Here is a 21498-nt window from a genome sequence, read left to right as displayed (position 1 = left end):
CTTTGAGCCAGGAATTCCTGAGGTCTGACTGGCTTTGGACTGGTCACTTGGGCCCCAGATCTTCCAGCATGTTTTAAATTCTAAATAGGTGAATAATCTCAGATTGAAGTCAATGGGACTAATGAAAGTTAAACCCATACATACATGTTTTCAGGGTTGAGGCCTTAAACTCTCTACCACAATTTTTCTGTCTGTGAAATGGGGATAATCTGCAAGGGTGTTGAGAGGATCAGTTAGGTAATGTCAGCAGAGAAAAGAGCTAATTATTATGTGCATGGCTACAAAAATGATCCAACCTCCAACATGACTTCCCCATCATTTCCCTCCCGCCCCCCAGATATTCAGATACTTCCACTATGAGAAAGTATTTGGTGGATTGCTATTGCAAATCAATTAGTTTCAAGGTGTTTTTGATTTAACTATCATTTTCTTTTCCCTCGTTATCTGATGCTCTGTTGTGTGAAGTGCTCAGAGTGATACAAACTCATATAAGTTTCATCTTTGGGTGGGAGGTTCTTGGCTGTAACATTTGAAGTCAGTTGGAAACCCTACCATGACTATACCAAAACCAAATCTGTGTTTGGAGAGATTTCAGAGCAAGGAATTTTTAACCTTTAGGCTACAGCCATTTTCCAAGCTCAGAAGTGATTGGAACCTAGGAGCTCTCATTGAGGATGATGGGAGTTGCTGGGTGCTGAGCTTTGTTGGAGAAAACTGGCTACTAATGTATTATTTTATCTGAAGTTTCATGATGTTGAGCATCTGGAAAGAAGAAGGAGAGCTAGGACCATGTGACCTTTTTTGTTTATGGTTAGTTTTACAGTAGTGCCTAGATGCCCCAATCTGGGATTGCAGCCCCATTGAGCTAGACCCTGTACATGAAGTAAAGAGACAGTCCCTGCCCTTACAAGCTGGGTGGGTTAAACAAACATATTGAGAGGGACAAGAGCACCAGGCAACAATAATATTGTCATGCTAATGCAGGTCACTTCCTTGCAGGCAACAAGCAAGTGCTCTGTGGACCAGCAGGGCTCCACAGATCTTAGTTTGAGAACCCCTGAGAAGTGAATTGGGAGTCAATATATGTAAATGACTAGATGTTTCCCTTCCAGCCCTGAGAGGCAACCCCTGGTTCAGCACGACAGGAAAGATGACTGAGATGTTGTTAAATGGATGCCTCTCATATAAAGGGAAAAGGCAGAATATTTAATGCTGGCACATCCAGAACTCATCAAACACAGGCTGCTAGGGATAATAACTAAACAGGAGAATTTAGAGTATTAGCCCCTTTCCCCCATCCCCTCCTTTTTTTCTTCCTTTCCAACCCAAGACACTGGCTGGTACAGAACACTGATAAGATGTTTTCCATTCCACTACCCACACACCTTGTCATCACTTTTCAATTTTTGCATTTTGCCCTCCTGATACAGCAGCTGTTAAATGTGGAATTCAGGGAACCAGGAAAGGCCACTGGTGTAGCATTTTATGAGCAAAACTTCTGGTGGAAATGTGATGTGTTGACTGGTTCTTACCCCAGGCAAAGGGAAATTTGAAAACAATCTATGTTCAATATTATGGCAAGCTGTTCTAATTCCAGATGTCTTTGTAGTTTCTAATAATTCATTATCAGGTTTTCTTTTTCCTTCTGTTACTTGTCTGTCACAGGCTTCAATGCTTGGCAGTGTCCTAGGATTCTTTAAACCTATGTTTGTAGTCTTAAGAAATGGGTTGAGGAAATGTTAATTTTGAACTCCTTGCCAAATTTTTTCATTAGCATATTAAAATCCATTAGGCCTAGAAACTCAGTTGGTATGCATTGGTGTAATAGCTGCATCAATGCCAATGGAGTTGTGCTGATTTACATGAGCTGAACTTTAAGTCCTAGTGTTTAGTAAAAAGAAAAGGAGTACTTGTGGCACCTTAGAGACTAACCAATTTATTTGAGCATAAGCTTTCGTGAGCTACAGCTCACTTCATCGGATGCATACTGTGGAAAGTGTAGAAGATCTTTTTATATACACACAAAGCATGAAAAAATACCTCCTCCCACCCCACTCTCCTGCTGGTAATAGCTTATCTAAAGTGATCACTCTCCTTACAATGTGTATGATAATCAAGTTGGGCCATTTCCAGCACAAATCCAGGTTTTCTCACACTCCCCCCCTCCCCGACGTTCTTGTTAAACCCTGGATTTGTGCTGGAAATGGCCCAACTTGATTATCATACACATTGTAAGGAGAGTGATCACTTTAGATAAGCTATTACCAGCAGGAGAGTGGGGTGGGAGGAGGTATTTTTTCATGCTTTGTGTGTATATAAAAAGATCTTCTACACTTTCCACAGTATGCATCCGATGAAGTGAGCTGTAGCTCACGAAAGCTTATGCTCAAATAAATTGGTTAGTCTCTCAGGTGCCACAAGTCCTCCTTTTCTTTTTGCGAATACAGACTAACACGGCTGCTACTCTGAAACCTGTCATTATGCAAGGCACTCAGTGTTTAGTAAATTAATCTCAACTGTAGAAGAGACCCTACAAACATTTCATTGGGAGGATCTAATTTTTCCAGTATGTGTACAGCTTATTTCTAAGGATGAATCAGTCAAATATGTTGTAAATCCATTTAGCTTGGTGGCCTCAGCCCAGATTCTGATACACTGCGCATCTCTCAGCTCTAAACCATCTCAGATCTGGAAAGAACGTAGCCAGCCGATGGCTGGAGGATTATTCTGAACGCTTTGTTGCACTGTTGGTGCAATGGGTGGATATGTGCAGCCTGAGATTCCTATTTTTCTGGGCAATAGAAAGAATGTGAAGGAAAATGTTATTACAGGTGGTTATGTGGAGGAGAAGGAAGTGGTCATGTGTAGGTACTGGTGATAGATGAGAACGTTGTGAGGAACACAGGAAATCCACAAACTGGAGGAAATGCTGTGCTTTGTAAGCAGGGATGAGTGAGCTCCAAATGGAACTCAATGGGCCAGATATTTCATTGGTGTAAATGGGCACAGGTCCATTAAAACTACAGGGAGCTACACCCAATTACACTAACTGATCGCCTAGCTCAGTTTGCTTGGGCTGAGGTTATCCTCATTTACACCATCTGAGGATCTGGCCCACTAAATTCCTTTCTTTAATACAGGAGTAAAAGTACAGAAGGGGGAGGCCGTCTCCTCCTTGCTTTGTGGCCTCCATAACTCAGCTTGGTACGTGTTTGCTCTTCAAAATAAAATAAAAAAAGAGAAATTTATTCTCACAAACTGTCTGCCTACCCCTTGCTTGGCTCCCCTTCGTTGGCAATTCTCCAAAGCAGACAACTGGCTGGCTCTATTCTTTTTTCAGTTGTCGAGTACTGAGGTCTTCTGCAAACACATTTTCCAGAAGGTACCCAGCATTCATGTTAGCCTTTTAGCCTGCCCCCCAACAACCTAAGCCTCATGCCTACATCCTAGCATTCTAATTACCCTAGACCTCCCTCCTCCTCCTCCCTCCAAGCCATCTCCACAGACACAATGTTTTTTGTGACTTAGTCGTTAGTCTTTAAGTGATAAGAATTTACCAGAGACCACTAACTCATGTTAGGGTTGCTGTACGGCTACACTGCTCCAGGCCGCGCTTGCAGAGGGATAGTTTCCTGTGAGGCAGTCCCTCCCTGAGCTGCCTGATATCCCTAGCTGTTGCACATGGGCACAAGGGGGAAAGTCTTATTGCATTCTTTCCAGTACAAAATATAAAGGCCAAGGATTGTCTAGCCCAAAGTCTGACGCTCACTCGCTCAGTGCAGATGACGTAAACCCTCACTTCAACCATGATTTCACTTTAAAGAAACCATTCTTCATGCCACTTCCACTCCCTGCCTCTAGAATTCTGGTTCTCAACCTTTTAGGGCTCAGGGCCCATTTGTAAATGTTTATGGCCTGTTATGACTCAGTGAATAGTCTGGGGGGTGGAGGCGTTGGAGTGGTTTTGGTTGGGTCCTGCCCCCTGGGTGGGTTGGATCCTGCCTGATACTCACCCCACAGTGGCAGCTGCTCTAGCTCCTGTGCTGTGGGGCTGCCTGGGCTTGGCTCTTCGCTCTGGGTGTTGCAACCTCCGGGGTTGTCTGATCTTATCTGCTCAGGTTTGGCCCTGACCGGACGAAGTTTGTGTGAGTGGAATTGTGACCTGGCTTATGGGGTGGTAATGCTACTCGCTCAAATTTGTTCTACCTGGACTCCCGTCATCATGACAGCTGGGCCAAATCTGAGTGGGACCCCAGAGGTTGCAGTGACTGGAGCAGGGAGGCGAGCCCAGCCAGCCCTGTGGGACAGAAACCACAGAAGCTGTCATGTGACCCTTTGAAACAGTCTGGCAACCCAATTTTGGGTCCTGCTCTAGAAGGTAAGATAGAAACCCTGCTCTAGAAGGTAAGACAGCCTTGCTGCACTCATTCTCTGTCCAGGAGAGAAGACAGTTGACTATTTTCAAGACCAGTGTTAATGTTTCTCCGTAAATTAATATGCTGAGTTGCTTATAGAGCAGACACTCGACTGTCAGACTCTGCCAAGGTCCTAGACTGCCAGCTGCAGTATGTATCAGAGTCCCAGGAATCTCTTGTTTCCAGAACTAAGGTTTCTGGTGTGCCAGGATGCTCCCTCCAAGCCACTGGGATCTACACGAACTTCCCTTTCACAAGTTTTTATAAACATGCAAGTGACTTAATCTGCAAACAAAAAAGCCTGCTTGCATATTAAACTTTCTGATATCAATGTTATTAAATCAAATATTCTTACTGCCACAGGTTCCAGGTCACGATCTAAGTCATCGCACTCAGTTAAATTTAAGAAATAAATTATTGAAACGCAGGTCAAATTGCTTCTGATGGATTGGTGGTTATTTATTTTTCTTGATGGGGAATTATTGAAAATTGATGTATGCAGTTGAGAACTTTCTCCCTGTTGTAACCAACCTTTTACAGGTTGGATAGATTATTGTTTTAATAGTAGAGACTTGCATTTTGTAAACAGATGATGATTGTTACTGTCTGATCTTATCTGCAGTTATAGCAAATATTTTATTTTTTAAGCCACCTCATCTCTATCTGCACACCATTTTTGATGACCGTTGACTCTTGAGAGTCATTAATAATAACCTCTAGCACTTATATAGCACTTTACTCCTCGACTGAGGTTCTTTGCCTACCATGGCACTAACTTAGAGGAATCATTGTATTTAGGACCTGTCAAATCACTGGAGAGCATAGTAGGCATCTTTCAAACAGAAAGGAAGGTTCCTTTTAAGTTCTCCACAAGAACAGAGAATGTGGGGCAAGAGCAACTTGGTAAAGGAGCTTATCTGTTGGGTGGAAATTTGGAAGCTATATAACCTAGAAGTGTGTGGAAATTTAGCTGAGAGTCTCCTGACTGAGACAGGAAGTTTTGTTATCAGCTGGTGAGGAGGTAACTATGTTGCCCTGTGCCTGACACTTCATGCTTGCTCTTGTGGGGGAGAAGACAGAAATCTCTGATGCAACTTTCTTGTATGAACTTTAGTTTTAGCTCTGTGTAAATTTATTTTAAATGCTGAACAAGGAGAGCAGCACTTGCTTATTTTCTGGCTTGATAGCACTATTGGTCTTCTGTTGTAATGATCTGAGCGTTGGTAATTTTCCAGTCATTTTTTTAATGGTGGTGACTCCTGAAATGAAGAATAGCCCTGAGATGGGGTCCAATACATAAGTGCAGTACTGAATGTCATTAATGTAGCCCTGGATGCAGGTGGCTGTTAGTGTATCAGTGTCAAAAGGAGGGGATGGAACAGGCTTTTGAAATTCTTCTGGGTAGGATATTTTGCCTGATTCTCTACTCCACTGCAATTGAATGGAGTTACACTGGTGTAACAGAGTAGAGAATGTGGACCCAAGCCTTTCTGAATGGAGAAGATTGAGAAAGCAAATAATCTGTTTGCAGGAGTTGAGAATTAAGGCCCTGTATAAATGCCAAACTCGCTTAAAACTAAAGCTTGGAGGTTGGCATTGCTTTTTTAGTTTGATTATATGTGTAGTAATAATTACCATTCTGAAAATAAAATGTTCGCTGATCATTGTAGTGTACATGTCAGTGAGACTGATCCTAAAATGTCAATTTTTGTTACATTTGGCTTTCTTGTCAGCTATCCAAAAGGTATGTTGAAGAATAAGGTCCTAAATTTGCAAAGACTAACACACATGCTTAACTTTGTGCACAGTGAGTGGTCTTATTGAAGTCAACAGGTGGAATGATGGCCCCATTGAAGTCAATGGGAATTTTACCGTTGACTTGAGTGGGATTAGGGTTTCACCCAATGGACCTAGTCATGGTGCATAAAGTTAGCATGTGTGTAAGTCTTTGCTTGGTTGGGGCCTATGTGTGTAGCAGAAAGAATCAAATATAATTGGCTACAGTCTGCTTTTAGTTACACTGCTGTTAATCTGTAATACTTCTGGTGAAGTCAATGGAATAATCATGACCGACACTGGTTAAACAGAGAGCAGAATTTGGCCTTTTTTAAGTTGGCATCTCTTTTTAAATTTTTCTTTTTCAGGATGTGTATTTTTTTTTCTTTCAGACTCCTCAGCAGTACAGCCAAGCAGTGAATGAAAGCCACAAAGTTAACCTGTATTGTGCCTTTCTGGATTATAGGTATGTTAAGTGCTTCTAAATGTCTTTCTTGGATGTATTGTTACTGGTTACCTATGGTGAATGTGACATCATCAATGCACGCCAGACCTGACAAATACTCCCTTTTTCTTGTGTTCATGGGAATTATTAAAGCAATGAAACCACAGGGTTTACCACAAAAATAGCTTCATAGTCAGAGGAAAGAGGAAGAGAAAACAGCTTCCTCTTATTGTAGGTGGGGAAGTTCTCATTCTATTCACTGATTTCGGGATAAAGCAGATTATTGAGAGAATGAAAAACATTGAGATGAACACATAAGGATTGATTCTGGTTGCACTTGTATTGGTCTTTTGCAAGCATAACTCAGTTCGCCCGGAAACATGAGTGTTGTAAATCGGCATAGCTCTACTGAGGTAATTGTTTCCACTGGAGTTCCTCCTGATTCACATTGCGTACAAAGGAGATCAGAAAGAGGTGTATCGTATGCATTTCAGAGCAGTGAGTCATGTCTGGTACATATTCAATGATGAAATTAGATGCCACTGAATGCAAAGCAGGGCAAAAGTGCGCCTTAAGTTGCACTGTGTAAACAGCAAATATCCACAAAGAGTGGCTATTTTTCTGCTCACTTTGGGTAGCCAGGAATAGTATATCTGATGCATTGGTGATTTCTAAACATGCTGTTGATACTGAATTAATTGTGAAACAAGTCAAAATGAGCCCTGAGCCGGGACTGTCACATTTCTGAGTCATGGTATTCCAAGCACTACGCAGTGCATCAGTGGCACACAATTTTGTGATACCGCCTCTCCAATTTGCCTTTGGGCAAGATCAGCGTACCTGTTTTATTAAAGTTTCATTGTGATTACGTTGAGCTGTCCCAGCTGTTTGTAGTCACTAGCTTGTCTGCTTACTCACAAATTATAATAAATTAGAAACATGTTTTACTAAAGCTAGTCAATATGCTTCAGGGCATCATTCCCACAGTATGTGCTCTGGGGGATTAGGCCCTGGAGGCGTTGCCTGAGGATGAAAGACGATAGTGAAAGTCCCTCCTTCCAAAATGAGAGGTTTATTTACCTCAACACACTCTCTGTCTCAGATGTATTACTCCAATAAAAGGAGTCATTTGGCATTTGTATAATAGGAACAATATCGACACAATCCCCAGCTGGTATAATTCTGTGTAGCTCTGTTGAAGTCAACGGGCCAGGTCTTCAGCTAGTGTAAATTGGCATAGTTGTATTGAAGTCAATGAGCCAGATCTTTATATTGTTTATATCGGCATAGCTCCACGGAAGCCAATGGGCCAGCAAATTGGCATAGATCCAGTGAAAAGAGGTAACTAAATGCTGAATTTGACCCTCTCTCTCTCTCTCTTGTTGTTAGCCCACAATAGTTTTTTCAGACTTGATATTGCCCAGCTTACTTGAATGTTGAGTTGTGGGTAATTCCACTGAAACCAATGGGAGTGTACAAGGAGAGTGAGGCTGGTAAAAAACTGGTCCTTGGTAGTATTATTATTATTATTTTACTACACACAGCTGTTTGCCACCAAGACTAATATATTTTACTACACACAATCATTTGCCACTTCGAGTGCTGCAAACCACTCATCATTCCAGGCTTAGAAACACACCATGCAATATGGTTTACTGTGATTTGCTGCCATCACCATTAAACAGTCAGCATTTACTATCAGTTACTGTTCCACAGTATGTCAGAAACCACAATTATTTCCTGTGCTAAGTGTAAGGAGAAGCTGCTCTATCTCAGTGGTAACTGTTAGTAACTTCGGACTTTCTGACGTACTGAAATTGGAACATCAGCGCTGAGAGCATGTACTTTGGTTTAGATGTAATTAGGGTCCTGGGTAATATGAATGTTGATTACTAACTTCCATGATCAGCACACCAACTTCAGTGCTCTGATAAAGAATACCAGGCAAACCATTTAGTTCTAGGTTGCTATTTTCTTTCTTGTGTTGTATCTTTCTGGAGTATTTTAATGTTTGAAAGTTGCATTGAAAAGCTGTTGTGACATGCTTCATTCTTTCTGCTGATGGCTGCATAGGGTTATTTCTTTCCCTTTTAAAATGATCTTTACATTTGCAGCAGAAATGTAGACTTAACCTGCATGTTTAGTGTTACAACTGCTTTGTCAAAGTTTATAAATGGACCTGTCAAAGGAAACCTCTAGTCTTTGTGCAGATATTTGCCTGGTTGATTCTTGGTAGCTAAACTTTAGAAAAGAATTTGTTTAAGAAAAATATATCTTCTGTTTAATGAAATTCATGTCTAATTAGTGCCAGGAGAGTCAATTTTAATAGGGATCCCTCTCCATTTCCTGTGTGCTTTGCAGCAATGGAAGTGCCATGTGGTCTAATGAAGGCTGCGTGCGTGATAGCGGGGACCTCAACTATTCCGTCTGCCTGTGTAACCACCTCACCAACTTTGCCATTCTGATGCAAGTTGTACCCCTGAAGGTAAGAGTAAACAACGGAGTAAATCTAGGTGGTCAAAACTGAGCACAAACCAGTTCAGCCACTTGTATGGAATGAAATACTTTTTGAAGACAGAGATCCAAATTCAGCCCTTCTTTATATCTCACTTTCAGCCACACAATATAAGGCGGCGGGTGGCCGGAGAAGAATTGGGACCATTTTGCTCAAGTAGCTAAGCTCTGTTGCAAAATTCAGAGTTTGCTCTTGGAAATGTTGTTTTCATATTTCTTTCATTCATTTTCTTTTTTAACTGAAACGGAATGTGGGATGAAAGACGCTGCAGTCAGTAGGAATCAATATGTGCGGTACTTAATTCTCATCCCACTGGTATTATAGCCCTTAAATAACTGGGCAGGAAAAGCACTTACAGACATGCTCCATAGAACACTCCTATACTGGCCAAGTGGCGCATAGGCTAAAAGATGAGCGATAGGTCTTTTCTATCTCTAATTTCTTTGATTCAGTTTCAAGACAGAGGACATCTGAGACGTGACTGTTTAGGGTTGGGGTGGCGAATCACATGGGGTGGATCAGGGAGGATTTACAGCAGCAGAGATATGTGATAAGTTGGGATTCCTGCCTGGAGCAAGTCCCAATCTCTTCTGCTTCCCAGCTGGTCCCCGAACATGTATTCTGCTAGTGACTGGGAAGCAGTATGTCCCCTGCACTTATGTTGCATGATGCACATGATGCTCTTTCCTCACCTGGCTGCAAAGTTGGGTCTGGTTTGAGAAAAACAGAATGGGATCAAGAACTTGGGAGAAAGAGAGTTGAGGATGAATATCCTTATCTACAGTTGCTCATTGTATTTACTTGACTTCTTTGTTCAAAGAGTTAATGATTATATGCTTTTTTTCAGTGTGAATATATAACCATTCCTATCAGCAGGGGATAGGCTTTTTGCTTCCTACTCACAGTACTGAATGGTTTCAGCAGAACTTGTCCAATGCCAGTTGGCGAGGCAAGGACTCTCTTGGCCAAATCTGTCTCCTCACTAACCTTATTTCTGAAATTGGCTTACCGGGAAATATGATCCCTAGTGGGACATACAGAGTTCTTTGTCAGACCTGATAGCACGGATGCATTGACTATGAAGTAGTGTGTCTGACTTCTGTGTTAATTGGTATGAATGATGAGTTTGCTGTTGTTTCAGATAGTGGCTTTGCCATGAGACTGCTGGCAGGTTTGCGAATGGGTACAACATACTCATGAGAACAGCACAGAATTTGTTGCTAATGGAAACACAATACAAATCAACTGGCAAATAGTGACCCAATTTAAAGGAATTTTAATCAGTACTAAACAGCACATCAAGGTTTTCAGAAAATGAATGATGCATAACGTAACTTGCCATCTTTTCAGGAGTAGATGCTATATTAATATTATAAGAAGTATTAATCAAATCTTGCTTTCAATAAGTCAGTGACAAACTCAGTGTAACTCCACAGAAGTCAGAATCAGATTCTAGAATGGCAGTCACTATAATACTTTGCTTTTTTTAGTGTCTTATCCAAAGAGCTTATTAAAGCCCCAGAACACTCCTGAATTATTATAGCTATTTAACAGATGAGAGAAATGAGGCATGGGGGTGGAAGAGGGGTTAAGTAACTTGTGCAGGGTCACATGACTGTCATTGTGGAGCTGGTTATTAGTTCTGTAGTTAGCGACTTAGTTGTTTATTTACAAAAGCATCTAGAGGCCCAAGATGATATCAGGGCATCACTGTGCTAGTTGCTGTACATATACGTAATAAGTCCCTGCTCTGAAGAGCTTGACACCAAAAGAGACCAGAGGAACAAAGGGTGGCAGAAAGAAACTATTATTATCCCTTTGTTACAGAGGGGGAACTGAGGGATGAAGAGAGATTAAGTGACTCTCCCAGGATTACACTGGAGGTCTGTAACAGAGCCGGGAGTTAAACCTAAATATCCTGAGTCCCACCCTAGTGCCTGAACCATCAGGCTAGAAGAAAGTGAGTTAGTGAAAGAGTTGAATGTAGCACTGAAGAATCTGATTCTCAGTTCCCCTGCTCTAACTAGTAAGCCACATTTTTAATATAATTTTATTTGTAATGTTTGTTTTGTTTAGTTGGGGAATAATTCAGACTCTTAGTCAAGTCACGCACAGCAGACAGCCCCCCCTCCCACCCCCACACAGATATGAACAGGTTTTTATCCCCAGGCTTCCCAATAACTGTAGCTGGGCAACTCTCAGATGTGTTTTTGAGTTCCCTTGAAGCATGTTCAACATTTTTAGTTTGTTGATGCTAAAATGTATCATGACAGATATTATCCAACCAGTCAAATGCTGTGTGGTATTGTAAGATTAACTGATTCTATTCTTGGAAATGGTTCTGAATGGTCTAACACTTAAATGAATTGCCCAAACAGAATCCAGCAGTTATGATTAGCCAAAAGCTGGAATAAGTTTTAATATTGTGCAATCTTGGCAACTGGGGATCAAGCTTGTGTATTTTGGCCAAACTCCTTGCAGTTGATCAAGCGTGTACCTTCTTAAGGAGAACTCAACGACAGTAAATAGAAGAGGCTGGAACCCTGAATAAATTGTCCTATTCCCCATAGTCACTTAATCATGATTTTGTTTTCAGTATTGTCACTGGTTTGCTTTTTCTCTCCCTGAATGTTCTGTCCTAGTGTGTGCCCCATTGCCAATGTTTGCATAAGTTCTCCGTATTTGTGTTACCCTGGAGTATTTTTGTTTCCCTTTCTTTCTATAGAACTATTCAAAAAACAGCAGAAATGTTCCTGAGATGCTAAATGGGTGAGTGGGATGCTCAGACCTAATCACTCTGATGCAAGGAAAACTTCCCTACATTGTAATAGACAATGTCAGAGCTCTGGAAAATCTATCTGAATAGTTCTCCTGGACATTTAAAAAATCTGATTCCCTTAGGCCTCTACTGAATCCTTATGCCCTCTGCTTCGGAATACAATTTTCAACAAGGGGCATGGAGTAAATCAATAGCTCTTTAGCAGTCAGCAGAACGAGTGACGCACTGGAAGCTGAAAGGCATTGCCCTGTGATTGTGCGCCCATTGTGGAAACCATGTGTCCCTTGTGCAAATCTGAGAGATTTGGAAATGTTTGCAGCGGTTCAGAGTGGGCAGGTGAATGATGAGCTGCCAGATGCTCATTTCTAACCTCTCCAGGATCAGCCAAGGTTCAGACTTTGTTTCGAGAATTCAGAGTTAACCACTTGCCCACAAAACACAGGTTCCAGCCAGAGGGCTCAACCATGCCATTCAGATGCAGTTCTGGATCGGAAATTGTACAGACTCAAAGTAGCCCAGGGAAACTCGGCGAGGAATACTACTTCCTTGGCCCGTAGAGTGAAAGTGCTTGCTGCCCCATCTCTTCAGATGGTGCGGAATATGTCCTCTTGCTTTGGTGTAGGGAGGTGGGTATGGGGAGTATATTTTGAGACAGGACTCCAGCATGCAGGGCTGTGGAGACAGGGCAGTCAGGGAAGGCTGCCATAACTTAGACAAATGCCCCCCTCCACCCTGGGCTGTCTAAATTCCTCTGGGGGCTACTGTAGCCCCTGGAGCACCCCAGGATTGGAAGGGTTTAAAGCTGCCTTAATCCCCTTTCTCACTGTGCTGTGAGTGCTGCCTCTGTGGGGCTCGGCACAAAATCCCACCCTGGAGCCTCAGAACTTTGACCAAAGAGCTTCATTTTGAATTGATAGCCCCAAATTATTTGTTTTTATTTATTAGTTAATTAAAAACAGATAATAAATCTAGATGGGGATGTAAAAATAAGAGGGCAAAATCAGCACCAGCTGGGAAAGCATCCATTGTGCTTGTCATGAAACCAAATCTGAGTTAAAACAAATGTGGTAATTGTTTCACGCATATTAAGATATCTTTACATTGGGTCTGGGGTGAGGTTATGTGGCAGACAAAGACAAAACCACCTAGTTACTGAGCTTTATAAACAGGCGATGCTCAGTAGTATCTTCCTAAGAAATTTCCTAAAGAGTTTTATCATGTGCCAAAACAAGAGAGCCTATTGGAACCATTAAATACTGTAATATCTTCCCCTCTACTCCCTAGAAGTCTGTCAGTGAATGATATAATACTGAGGGTTATAAATGTGTATAAATATTTATTCACCTTTGGAACAATTTGGTGCTATCAAGTGCATGATATATGGTTTAAAAAAAATGCTGTAATCTCCTGTTTGCATAACAGACTGTCGAGGCTCCAAGGGAGTTGTTCTAGTCAAAAATATGTCAGATCTTGAACATTTATATATTCTTTTATGCCCCCCCTTCCCTTAAATTAGGACTTTCATATCGGCTTACATATGAAAGAAAGGAATGTGGGTGACAGAAAATAGTTTTTTGACTAACTGAAAACTTTCCTGAAAAGTGTCTGCTTTCCGTGGAAAATTTTGATGCATGAAAAACAAAAAAAATTTTGGCTGAAAACTGAAATGTTTCCATTTATAATTCATGGGAGTTTAGTTCAGGTTCCGTATGGTCCAGTTTCCCTCCATGAGCAGGACAGACCGACCAGGCTACATCTGTCAAGACAGCCAGTGACACCTCTGATGTATGTCCTCCCCGCACCAAGAAGGGAGAAAGTGATGCATCATGGGAAATGTAGTTGGCCTGAAGTCAGTCACCCAAAATCATTGGTCTGTGCATCTACTCTGCTTGGCTTAAGGTGTAGTGATCTGGGGTTGCCATTTTAGAGACCACACAGGCATGCGGGTAGGTGGGGACACAGGAGCAGTGAAGGGAGCTGACCCGATATAGGGGAACCTATGAAGGTGGTGACCTGCATGTACTTAGCAGCTTCAGCATTGGGGAAAATAGTCAGGAGGAAACCACATTCTTTGGTAAGAATTCTGTAAATTCCAGGGCAGGAGAGTAAACACCAGGCAGGCAGAAGAGCTGTTCAAGCTTGTGATGGAGTTGGGACTCACCACCGCAGCAACTCCTGCTGTTCACTCTGGGAATTAGCTCAGTTCATGCAGAGTGCCCTCTGCCGGTGGTGTCCTGTCCATCTCTCACCCTAGATTGGCATCTCAACCCACATTGCTCCCAGCTTGCACCGTCCTCTTCAGGACACTGCCCTCTGGCAGTGCCCACTGCCCCGGTCTCACCCCCTTCCAGGGGTTTGGTGTTATCAGCAGTCCTTCTCTTTGCCCCAGCCACAATGGCCAACCACACCCCAAAGTCTAACCCCTTTTGGCAGGGGTCCAGTGCAGTCTGTGATGGCCACTCCTAATGGCCAGGTGGAAGTGCAAGGGGGGGACCCAGGCCCACCCTCTACTCTGGGTCCTGACCCAGGGACCCTTTGGCAGCAGCCTTCCTGCCTGCCCTCCTTCTTTCCCTTTGTCCGTCTCTCTCCCTGGGCCGTTTCCCCTTCAGCCCCTTTACATCAGCTAGGCCCTTTTTCTCCCCTGCCCTGCCCTGCCCTGCCCTGCCCTGCCCTGCCCTGCCCTGCCCTGCCCTGCCCTGCCCTGCCCTGCCCTGCCCTGCCCTGGTGCTAGTCTCCTCACACAGGAGACAGACCTTCACCCTCTGAAAGCCTGGGAGAGACTGCCTGCTCCCTTCATGGGCAGCCTTTATATAGGACCTAGCCTAGCCCTGATTGGCTGGCTGTAATACTGGCCCTGATTGGCTCTCTAACAGGCCCTCCCTGATTGGCTGCCGCCTTGCACAGCTGCTCTGGCCTTTTGTAGCCCAATCTGGCATGGGGGTGGGGCATCGCCCCACCACAAAGCTAAAGGACAACGTTGGCCCAAGGACAAATGGATATACACTGGCCATGAATAAATTTAGGCTTGAAATTGGAAGAAGGTTTCCATCAGAGGAGTGAATTTCTGGAACAACCTCCCACTTAGAGTTGTGGGGGCAAACAACTGAGCTAGCTTTCAGATGGAGCTTGATAAATTTATGGATGGGATTATGTGCTGGGCTGACCGCAACAACAGGGGACTAGTCTGAATGACCCAGAAGGTCCCTTCCAGTTCTGTGTCCTGTGTTCCTATGCAGTTCCATCTCGGAGCTACTAAAACAGTTTGCCTTCCTTTGGTAGGTTTTTCTTTTTTTAGCCACATCTCAGATATTTAGAGTGAACAATTTGCCATTCACAATCTGAGAAAGAGACAGCTTCTCCAAGCAGTGCAAAGCCAGGATCTCTCTGAGCTGGCAACGTTGGAAATCAGAGACACCCCTGAGTAATAACCTGCTATGTAAATTCTTATAGTGAGTGTATCTAATGATGGAAAATGCACAGAAAGTGGAGTGAAGACTTGTTAGTTGACAGCAGAGTGCCAAAGACAATGAATGTTTCTTCTGAATCTCTCAAAGCTTGAGCAGAAAATGGCAAAGGGAAGCAGGTGTTCAAGAGACTGCATGTGCAAGCATTGATTCTTATTAAAGGCTACGGCAAGCCGCTGGTCCAGCAGGGGGATTTTTACCTGGAGAATGGATTTCTACAGTCTGCCTTCAGATTTTGTTTTGTTTTGCTTTATGTTCATAATTCTGAGAATCACACTAATGACTAGGAGTGTCACATTTCTGAGCTGATGACAATGAACTGTCTCTGTAGGGGTTTTGGTTTAGACCTTTTTCCTCAATGTGATTTCAATGTTGTTATCTCCTAATGATTATATTGGAGAAGAAAGCAAATTGACATTTATAAAAAAAAAAAAAAAAAGACAAAGATCCTTTGATTCCTCTCAGTCTGAATGGCTGATGGGTTAGATTCCAAAGGAATAAAAGAAAATATAAAATGCCCCAGTCCACACACACCATCAAGGCATTCAGGTGATACCATCAGCCCTGAGAGTTCATGTTGTGTTCTTGGCCCCAGGATCCCAATGCAGACTTATAGTCTAATATTTGACCTAAAGATTTACATATATTAAGGTTAATATAATGCTGCACATGGTTAAAAAGCTTCTCTGTGATTAGTTTCATTTCTTTTTAGCCTTCCATATTCCAGGTCTCGGTCTTTTGTTCTCTACTGCAATAAGAGCATGAGCCAAAGTCCACTGGCTTCAATGTACTTTGGATCAGCCCTGATCCCCCCATTTTGATAGTACTAATCCATTTCTTTCCATACCCAATGCTTTCTGAAAGCCACATACACATTTTTATGTATACTTTTCTAGGTCACTTTATTAGTAGGACTTTGGATACTAAATTATAATAATAAGGTTGTGACGCAGGGAGCGGGGAGTGTTGACCTGGGAATGTGGCAGGGGAGTTTCACTGGGGATGGGATACCTGAGAGCCTATAACCTGAGCCAGGAAGGGGAGGGGGAGGTAACACCTCTGCCCAGGAAACCGGACAAAGGCTGCAGGAGAGAGCCTGCGGGGGGTTGGTTTCAGTTTGGTGCTGGGTGGTGGAACTCAGGGAACCCCAGGGCTGGGGTCTGTACTCCCTGCCCCCCTTCCCCCGAAGGATTTGAATGAGGGGTCCTGGTGGTACCCACAAGCTCTGTTTTAGACTGTGTTCCTATTGTCGAATAAACCTTCCGCTTTACTAGCTGGCTGAGAGTCACAGTGAATCCCAGGAAGATGGGTGCAGGCCCTGGGCTCCCCCACACTCTGTGACAAAGGTAAAGACCTTTGTTTGTGACAGGGCTGTGCATTTAGGTTGTGCAGGAACCTATCTCAATATTTGTGTTTGTTTGTCCCAAACTTTATTTTGCCCCAGGGAGCCATTTACAGGGTCAAAATTATATGAGCGATGATCTTCCCACAGTGTTTCCTCATCAGGAACTGAAGTGCCATGAGAATAAAAATATCAGATGCTTCTTTTAGAGCTGTATCGGCCAGATTCTCCACTGGGCTTAGTTTTGGCTGAGCTCAGCACAGATGGGGGTCTAGCAGGGAACTGGTTATGGGTCCTTGATTCTCTGGCTATACCTCTGCCCCAGGGCAGGTTTGACCAGCCTGGGAGCTGCTCTAACTTATGCCTGCTGGTAGTGATCCCCAAGAAACCATTCCCCACGTAGGCATGCGAAAGTATCCATATCCCCATTTGTAGATGCAGAAACTGAAACACAATGAGGTAAAGAGGTAAATTTTAAAATCTGGAAGCATAAGCTATACATCCTGAAATGAACCAGCACCCTTATTACAGTGCCCGGGGCAGCAGTTCATGGTGAATGGGGGCTTGGAGTGCCATTAGCTGAAGCTGAGAGCTTGGCCTACAAGTGTGCTTGAGCACTATTGCACATTTCAAACTAGTTTGAGCAACAGCAAAGACACACAAAGATAAGTCTTGCCAGAGCACTGAGTGCGAAGAAGGAATACTAATAATACTGCTGATCAGCTCAACAGCCATTTATATAGTTTAGCTGCCTTCAGTGAATGCCAGGAATTAACACTTGTAACAATTTTATTTCAGGAAAGAAATAACAATGCTGGAAAAATTTGCAACCATGTGGCACTCAGATGTTAGGCTGGCACCGGTCTGTTAGCTTAGTGATGAATTGGCACCAGGCAAAGCTGAAATTATTTGTCTTTATCACTCTGCTGTTATGTCCATATCATGCTTGGCTGACATTCAGGTTTGCTGACTGAAACACATTTATCATATTGGTTTAAGGTTGAGAAGTAATAACATTTGCTAGAATTTTGTAACGAGTAGGCATTAATAAATAAAAAAAAACCCTACAAAGATAAGCCAAATATTCTTTAAAGGCCAAATTTCCCCCTTAATTTCACTAGTGGAGTTACATGGAAGTAATTAAAGTCAGAACACGGCTAGAATTTGGAACTTGAGCGAGAAAAAAATCTGTTTACCTCTGTAATCGTGTTATTAAAAATAAGGCTGCTATAAATGAAGCCATATATACGGCTTTGTCTGCCTAGACTGGGCATTCTGAATATGCTGGGCAGATATTAACTAATTAATCTTGACAACAACCCTGGAAGTTCAGTAAATATTATGAGCCCCCTTCTAAGCAATTTGTCCAAAGCCACGCAGCAAGTCAGTAACAAAGCTAAGATCTCAGGAATTCCTGGCTTTGTAATTCCTTGCTCAGCCAACCAGACTGTACACTACTGCAGGCTTGGAGCCTGATCCAAGACTCATTGAAGCCAGTGGGCGTCTTTCCATTGACTTCAGTGGGCTTTGGATCAGGCTTATAATGGCTACTACCCTGCCTTTGAGGGAGAGAGCAGTACATCAATGCAGTGATGGCAGCCAAAGAGATCTTCCACCTAGTTGAAGAGAATTCAAGGTTAGGGTTACCTTGACTTAAGTTTGCTTTTTGCTGGCATAAACCAGAGTGCAAGGCACCCACAGTAGCAAGGCCCCCCGGGTGTGATTGCCGTAATGCATTATGGTGGCAATCCTTCTGCCTGGAGAGAGCTAGCGCAGCCTGAAAGGTGGGTAGCAGTAGCATGTTGAGGCATGTGTGTTGGTGTGGGGAAGTATTTTCTCAGCACCTCTCTTCGGCAGCCTCTGTTGGCAGCACTCCTATTGAAACCCTATATGAAGGCAAGTGGTGGTGGACCTTCCCGCCCCAGTCCACCACCAGGACACAACAGTCCTTGCCAGTTAAGGCAAATCCAGCCCCAAATAATCTGACAGCTTCAAGCACAGGGGGGAGAAAGAGGAGCATAAAATATGCACATGGTGGAAAGTTAAACTGGAGCCTGATAAATCTGATGCTGAAAGAAATTCCTGCTGAGGAGGAGCATGTCTGTCACAAGGAGCTTCGCAGGCAGCAGAAATGAAAAATAATGAGCAAGCCACAGTCCAAAGAAAGCTAAGGCACAATTATTTTATTTTGGGCAGCTCCACTTAGCCTTATCAGCCAGTGGTGCCCTCTGTCAGGTGCCAAGGAACATGCTAGCTGTCTGGCAGTTTTTATTTTTACAATGATCCAACAAATACGCATCATGCCAGGCTATTTGTACCATCTGTCACATAAATGTCATTTTAGCAAAAGGAGGGTGGACACCTGGGGATATCAGTGCTCAGACACCATTTGAAAGGGGAATTGCTGGCTTCTGCAGCAAAATAGGAACCTTTATGGCCAGGAGATTGGCGCAAGTGTGACACAACAGTTCTCTTTGCGAATCCTAGAATATTCGTCTGAATTTTCTCCCAAGTGGTACCTCTCCTTTCACATTCTCTCTGGCATTACTGAGAATCCAAAGGGTGTGGGAGATGAAAGTGAAAACACCAGGGCTTTGTGCTGAGTAAATGCTAGTTGATTGTCCAAAGGAAATGGTGCCACATGACATGGTGACACTAAAAAGCAAGTTGACCGAGATTCCTCCATGACACACTTGAAGTTCACGTGTGGATTTACATTTCTATTTCATGCGGTTCCGAGCAAAGTGCATATAAAAGCCGTGGCTGCAGATGAATTGCTTTGTTCTCTTTGCCTTTTTAATGTCTTCAGCTTGTCAGAACAAAAAGAAAAGGAATGTCATGTCTTTGTGAAGCTGCACCTGTACCAGGGGCATTGCCATGGTGTTCCTCCTGTACCAGGCTGTGGTCCAATGTACCTATTGCTGGAACTGGCATGGGTGAGAAGACCCCTCCCTCAATTGAGGGGGAGGAACCACTGAGCCCAGTCAGCAAATGATTATGGGGGACAAACAATGAGAAAACAAGGACTGGAGTGAAGGTCACAGGGCCAGCAGAAGGGATCCAGTGGGGAACACTGAGCAGAGAATGCTGGAGAGCACCACGGCTTCTCAAAGGGGTCTGAGGAGATAGTGGACGTGACCCAGAGGAGCTCTGTCTGGATGCATGAAGTGACAAGGGACTGGAAGTAGGCCCCAAGGTCACGGAGCGGTCCCCCCGTCGAGCTTCCTCCTCCTCGTGTGATGAATGGCCATCTTGGCCATTGACAGGAGGAGGTGGATGAGGAGCACTTGCAACACTGTGGGGCCACGTACGGTGCATGCAAATGCAAGGAGGGGTGGGGCGATGTGCAGCCAGAGCCTCAGCACGTGATTCTGGAGGATCTGAAAATGTGGCTGCAGCCCGACACACCCTACACAGATGTGCACCAAAGACTCCCTTCCGTGGCCCAGTGTAGTGGGCAGACCCATCGGCTACACTCTAATCAGTCCCACAGCCAGCCCGCAGACAAACCCCTGGAGGCCTGCAGAGCCATCCTACCTAGCCTCTGCTTTCTGCCCATTCCCTGCATAATGCACACTCAGCATTTTTTGCCACTGTAGCAGCAGAAAAGGAAACGGGGTTTATCTATATGTGATGCAAGCAGAAAGGGATTCTGTTTTCTAGTGCCCTCTACTTACACTGTGAGCTTTTTAGGGCATGGACTGTCTTCTTGTTATGTGTTTGTACAGAACCTAGTACAGTGGTGTCCTCCTCCATGACTGAAGCCCCTAGGTGCTACATCAACACAAATGGAAACAATAATTAACACCACCATGGCTATGCCCACCACTTTCTGGCAGTAGATTACTTATTAGCACAGTTCATTGATTCAGGTTTTAGACCCCAATCTGGCAAAACACTTAAAGCGTGTGTTTAATTTTAAGCACGTGGGCACTCCTATTGAAATCAATTTAAGCTAACTTAATGAGAAATTATCACCTTGATTTAGGCTCAGAATAAAGCATGGTGGATTATCAACAGCACATCATGGGGTCATTGCTTGCAAATAACCACAGACCCACACGTGTACTGTATACTACAAAATTAATTGCATGTAAACAGTCTTTAATTTTTAATGATAGTTGATGATACAGATTACATCCAAAGAAAATATTAGAAATCTTCCTTGTGGAAATTCTTTGTAATACCCCTGGAGGAAGGAGTTTGCCACAGGAGTAAAATATCAAGGAGAGTTAAACAAAATGGAGCAAAATCCTTTTGTTAGTCAGACATAAAGCAGGGGTAATCCAGCTCATCACCTCCACTGAAGTCAGTGGTAAACCAGGGATGAATTTAGTCTAGTCTGCTTGTATAGATCCTTTTTAGGTAACCTGTAGCTATGAGAAATTGCTTGGTACTTAATCAAAGTAATAATGTTAAAATCCCCAGTAGAAATAGGGTTCAGACGATTAAAGAAGCGTTTTGCGTTTCCGTAACTAACAAATGACTTTGTTTTTCAACCTGACAGTCTGTAGTGCTTGTTCCATAATTCAGAAGGGGGACTCAGTCACTATGGTTCAGACTATCTGTCAGGAACCACAAAAGCATATACGAAGGGGGAAAAATATGAAGCTCCAGATCCTGCAGTTGGAACTATGTTGGCAGACCCTTGTGTCTATAGGAAAACCTGGGGCACAGAGACCTGGCTGTAGGGATCCAATTGCAAAATCAGAGCCATAACATTCTCTTTGTGAAGGTAAGTGGATGGTTTTATTTTTTTACT

At 43.3% G+C, this 21498-nt stretch overlaps 1 protein-coding gene across 5 annotated transcripts in view; it reads left to right on the top strand.

Moving 5' to 3' along the window:
• ADGRD1 (adhesion G protein-coupled receptor D1) overlaps window positions 1-21498 on the top strand; it is a 259123-nt gene that overhangs the window by 140300 nt on the left and 97325 nt on the right. For all 5 annotated transcript variants that reach the window (XM_027817275.3, XM_043529403.1, XM_007054972.4 and 2 more), the window contains 2 exons: window positions 6584-6657; window positions 8998-9121. In XM_027817275.3, coding sequence (XP_027673076.2) covers window positions 6584-6657; window positions 8998-9121 — 198 coding nt within the window. The remainder of the gene's footprint in view (window positions 1-6583; window positions 6658-8997; window positions 9122-21498) is intronic.

The sequence above is a fragment of the Chelonia mydas genome, chromosome 15, assembly GCF_015237465.2.
Source record: "Chelonia mydas isolate rCheMyd1 chromosome 15, rCheMyd1.pri.v2, whole genome shotgun sequence".
Lineage (NCBI taxonomy): Eukaryota > Metazoa > Chordata > Testudines > Cheloniidae > Chelonia > Chelonia mydas.
Note: the sequence above shows the minus strand (reverse complement) of the source record. Positions and strands in the feature narration are given on the sequence as shown.